Source organism: Montipora foliosa, chromosome 11 (genome assembly GCF_036669935.1).
Source record: "Montipora foliosa isolate CH-2021 chromosome 11, ASM3666993v2, whole genome shotgun sequence".
NCBI classification, from domain to species: Eukaryota; Metazoa; Cnidaria; class Anthozoa; order Scleractinia; family Acroporidae; genus Montipora; species Montipora foliosa.
In genome coordinates this window covers 22,291,926-22,296,925 of record NC_090879.1, presented here as the reverse complement: position 1 = coordinate 22,296,925, position 5,000 = coordinate 22,291,926, and the positions used below count along the sequence as shown (strand labels likewise).

At 41.6% G+C, this 5,000-nt stretch overlaps 2 protein-coding genes across 3 annotated transcripts in view; one reads left to right on the top strand and one right to left on the bottom strand.

Moving 5' to 3' along the window:
- The window catches only part of LOC137976136 (ALK tyrosine kinase receptor-like), a 6,338-nt gene extending 4,371 nt beyond the window's left edge, over window positions 1-1,967 (top strand). Inside the window, exons 2-3 of the mRNA XM_068823427.1 lie at window positions 257-566; window positions 969-1,967. Of these exons, the coding sequence (XP_068679528.1) occupies window positions 257-566; window positions 969-1,832 (1,174 nt within the window). The 3' untranslated portion in view covers window positions 1,833-1,967. The remainder of the gene's footprint in view (window positions 1-256; window positions 567-968) is intronic.
- LOC137976135 (uncharacterized) overlaps window positions 1-5,000 on the bottom strand; it is a 37,816-nt gene that overhangs the window by 11,319 nt on the left and 21,497 nt on the right. The window contains exons 13-15 of one of the 2 annotated variants that reach the window (XM_068823425.1): window positions 4,563-4,642; window positions 4,142-4,216; window positions 3,210-3,687 (exon numbers count right to left, since the gene is read on the bottom strand). In XM_068823425.1, coding sequence (XP_068679526.1) covers window positions 3,604-3,687; window positions 4,142-4,216; window positions 4,563-4,642 — 239 coding nt within the window. In that variant the 3' untranslated portion in view covers window positions 3,210-3,603. Of the gene's footprint in view, window positions 1-3,209; window positions 3,688-4,141; window positions 4,217-4,562; window positions 4,643-5,000 lie in introns of those variants that run through there. The other variant, XM_068823426.1, reaches the window with a different exon arrangement.

Sequence of the window (5,000 nt, the reverse complement as noted above, 5' to 3'; positions counted from 1 at the left end):
AGCGGTCCAATTTGCTTACATTTCTTTGCAAAATCAAGCAATTTGAAATCATTTTCCTTAACGATTATAGCCCCGACAAACAAGTCGGTTCAAGTTTTCAGTAATATTCAGTAGCTTTTTCTACATAACAACAATTTTTCCGGTTGATCTGAAAGGTCATCAGTGACTCAAGTTGAACTCCATCGTCTTCTTTTTCTGTTTACCTTTTTATTGGCAAAACTCAAACCAAATTTTCTGTGTCATTCTCACTAAACAGGTTTTTGTGGATCAGCGGACTCCTTTTTCTCTTCACCCCAGTTTGGCTTCTGCAGTGGAGTGAAACAGCGACAAGTCGCTCGTCCACCGTTAGCATCACGGAGAATCACGTGCTCAAAGGCTACGTCATTCACAAGCAGCAGAGTTATGACTTCCTTTCATGCGCTCATTTGTGCTTGACCCGATCGGGTTGCGCTTCAGTCAATTACAAAAACGTCAGAAACGGAATTTGTGAGTTAAATCGCCATGGGTCTTCAATATGCGTGACAAATGCTTTGATTCCTCAGCCAGGCTACTTGTTCGGGCTGTTCGTAAGTATTTTTCACTTTGCTAAGCAAAATATCTTAGTTTACAGATTGCAAATGTCTCGATCCTTTTTTGGTTGAAGCTTATGTGCATTCAAATAAGTGTAATTTAGGCGAGCAATTTCTGGCTATCCTACAATTAGATATAGACCCTATGCAAAAATGGCTGCCTTTAAATTATTCTTTTGTTCATATTCAAAATAGCCCAACTAACCTCGTTCGGGATAACAAATTCTTTAGAATTTTTGTCTCAAAAATGAGGTTAGTTGGGCTATTTTGAATATGAACAAAAGAATAATTTAAAGGCAGCCATTTTTGCATAGGGTCTATAGGAAGTTCCATGAAGATTGCACCAAAATGTGCAGGGTGACGTCAACTAAAAAGACTCTTTAAAACCTTCCTTCACAGATCGTTCCAGAACGTAAATACATTTTTACGACCCTTGGTGCTAGAGGAAGAACCGGACCGACAAGCACAGCCGGATACAAAGGAACCTCATTGGAAGGTCAAGTCATTTTAGACAAAGGAATTCAAATATGGACTGTTCCCGTGAATGGAACTTACGTCATTGAGGCCTCTGGCGCTTCCGGTGCCAACGGCACTTATGCCGCTTCTCTGCTGTGGAAATTAGGTGGTTTAGGAGCAAAGATAACAGGGACTTTTCAGTTTGTTCAAGGAACTAAATTAAAAGTCTTAGTGGGTCAAGAGGGGGTTACAACTAACGATTTCGGTAAACGGCCAGGGGGAGGGGGTGGTGGGAGTTTTGTCACTCTTATGGATGACTCTCCACTTATCATTGCTGGTGGGGGAGGTGGTGGAGGAGCAGCACTTGACAATTTCACAGACGGAGACCCAGGTCAGGCAACAAGAAACGGGTCTCAGTGTGGTGGGACACAGGGGGGTGGGGGTCAAGTCTGTGATGCTCAAACGGGTAAAAGAGACCCCAGTTTTCCCGCTGGAGGAGGAGCGGGGGTGTTAGGAAACGGTGATTCAAGGACGGCACTTGGGGTAGCACCCTTGAGTTTTAGGAATGGTGGAACGGGAGGAAAATGTCCGTCAGCTAACGGAGGCTTTGGTGGGGGATCATTCGCGTTTCTATTCGGGGGAGGGGGTGGTGGATACTCAGGTGGGGGAGTATTCGGTACTCATCAAGGAACTTATCAAGGAACTGCCGGGGGAGGAGGGTCGTACAATGGCGGTAAGAATCAAAAAAACGAGGCTGGAGCTAATAAAGGGGACGGGAAAGTGATAGTAACTTTACTGAATACTTAAACTGTCCAGATATGCAGCAATCACTCTTTATAAGTAGAATACCTTATTATAGGAAATCAACGTTCCATGAAATTAAGGTATTGGAAATTAACACGACTTTCGAATAAAGAAAATTAACGCGAAGGAGGAGGTAGAATTTCACGATAAAGGAAATTAACACGATTAAGACAGTTGGTGGTGACCACTGGAACAAATTTATTCAACGATGGATGCAAAAAAAATCACTGAACAAAACTGAGCCCTATGGTCAACAAAACAATTCTCAAAATTCGAATTAATGCAATGGTTAACGGAAAGAAAAGCTTGTACCTTATTTTATTGTTTTTTATAGGTGTCATGAATGTCTGGAAAGGTTTCAAAATTAGGGTTAGAATAATGGAAATTAAGAGCGCGGAAATTAACGCTGCACTTAATTAACGTCGCGGAAAATAACGCTCAACATAATTAGCGCGACTCAAATTAACGCGAATTTTAACGATTCGCGTTAATATCATGGAGTGTTCATTCCCTATAATAAGTTATAGAAATGGTTCCATAACGCAACGTCATGTTACGCTTGGATGGGTTTATATAACTTGACTGGGACGCTTTCCTTTTGTCAGAACTGGCCGGCCAGACACCTGATTATACTGTCATCCTCGAAGTGTGTTAATTTGAAGGCGTTATTGTCAAATGGAAAGCATCCTTCGTTGGGGATTACGGCGGGATAAAAAAGAGTAAATCCAGGCCCAGTTTTCTCCGGCTCTGTGCCCTCCTTTTCTTTTGCTATCACAGCAGGGACGGATCCAGGATTTTTCTTAGGAGGGAGGGGTGCACCACTAAGGAATGGCGTAGCTGACTGGTGCCTTTTTTTTTTGTAGAATACCAATGTTATTAGAAAGCCTCAGGTCACCTCGAAGGGGGGGGGGGGGGGGGGGATGCCCACCCCTTGCACCCTCCCCCTGGATTCGTCCTTGCACAGGTTCGTTTAGATAGTTAAAACGTAGATAGAAGAAAAAACCATGTGACTGGAACTTTAAGAAAAGAAGGAACCCAGGCTGCAGGTCCATTTGAGCATAGTTATTAGAGGGGAATGGTTATGAAACCTGACAAATTTCTTTGTTGTAGGTTTTTGTTCTCTTTTTTGGCCTTGACCGTGCACAAAACACAATAATTGTTTACTCCGTACTGAGGAACTAACCAATAGAAACGTGTTGGTTACTGTAATTCATGCATAGTGTATGAGCGCAAAACAAAAGATTGTGCACGGTCGTGGACTTTCCAACCTAAATCTTGGCATCTTTGTTTGCGCCTTTGATGTTTGCCGAGCTTCCAAACCATTCCCCTCTTATTAACTATGATTTGAGCATCAAATTGAGTTAAAAGTGGCAATGTTGAAGACGTTTATACCTATAAAATTCTTTAATGATTGATGTAAAAATTGATTCACTAACACAGATAAACTGGCAGTTCTCTTGTTTTCAAGATAGAACACCTTTTCGTCATGTTTCCATTTTTTCCAATCATTTTGCATCGAACTTTTCGTTTGGTACATTTTGCTGAATTGATGGTTTACGTCGCGGCGGCCATGATGGCGAACAGAACAGTGCAGTAAAATGTCCTTTGGGAATTTGACTCCTTTATTATGCAAAACTTGTGGGGCCATTTTCTAGTTTTTGTGCACCAACATGGCCGTCTCATCACGTTGAAGCAAACCAAGAATACGTTTATACCTATCTAGCCCTCTCTAAATTATTTGAATGATGTAAACACTTTCTAAATTACTACAAAATTAGACATAAAAATTGACAATTGCTTCACACTTCTCTTGTTTTCCAGAAATGAGCTTTGGCTCTCCGTGTTCCATAACGTAAGCCTAAAAGAAAACACTGAAAAGTTGGCTAACAATCAAGAGCCCCATTGGCGTAGTTTATGGCCTTTCACCACGACGAGTACTTGCCACTAACCAACTCGCTACTACAGTTTCATCAAACTACAACTACCGTTATAAAGATATGTTTTTTAGTAGCGAAATGACAAGTGGCGAGATAAATGGCACCTTTTGGGCGCTGCAGAAATTTGCTTTCAAGGCAATTTTAAGTTTATGATTTCGACGAGATAGACTTGTAGAAGAGATACTTCGCCTTTTAGTCTAACTCGTTCTTTGTCTCGTTCCAAAACTTGGGGTATTCAGGTTTTTGGACGGTAATTCCAACGAAAACGAACACCAAGTTACAAGTTTGCGCATTTCGCAAACGTTCTAACAACAACCCAACAAACATAAAATGCCAACGAAACATCATGAAGCGACAAACATACTAAAAAACTACCTCAAGCTCTTCCAAGGAAGTGGTTCCTTTCTCAATCTTCGCTCCGATACCTCTGTCATAACTTTTGTAACGATCCTGAAAAAAACAATAAACGGAATTGTCAAAAAAGGTTTACCAAATATCGCCGTCGAAATTTCTTACGCCACTTCCAAGTATATTATAAGAAGGACTGCTCACTGCTCACTCGAATTATTCATAAAATATATCGCAAGAAGCACAACCCCATGGCAAAAAGGAGGGTCGCTCCTGCTGTTTTCGGAAAGACCCCGGAAACGAAGTTTTGAAAAGGTATTCACATCAGCCTCAATTTCATGCTCGTTTCAACAGGAAACTGGCATATTGCCGGACAATGAAGCCCATTGAGTGTCCCCTCAGACGCGTTAAAATTGCTCCATCCGCGTGAATATCCTTTTGAACTCACCTTGACCAAAGAGTCTAAAGTCGCGTCTTCAATAAGCTTGGCAGCATTTTTTAAGCCACGAGCAAATGAATCTATGGCACCTAAAACATTGAAGCGCTCATACTAAATTAGAGTACAAAAGATGACGACAAAACATCCGCTGATAGTGGGTCACATGCAGGTGAGTAAACTTCGACTTCAAAAGCGAGTTCAAGGGTGAAGTAACTGGTAGGAGGGGTGGGTGAAGTTGGGCACAAGGAGAACTGGTGGGTCGTGAGGCAGCAGAGAAAATGGCGGGAAATGGGAGAAGAGCCATACTTGAAACAGCAGAGAAAAAGGAACAGTTTGCTAATTTTGCGACTAAATTTAGCTAAAGTCAGAAAAATCGTTCAACTCTACATGGAAACACTAAAAGTCCCTTAGTCTCGTTTTGGTAAAGTAGTTATGACCAACCACGAA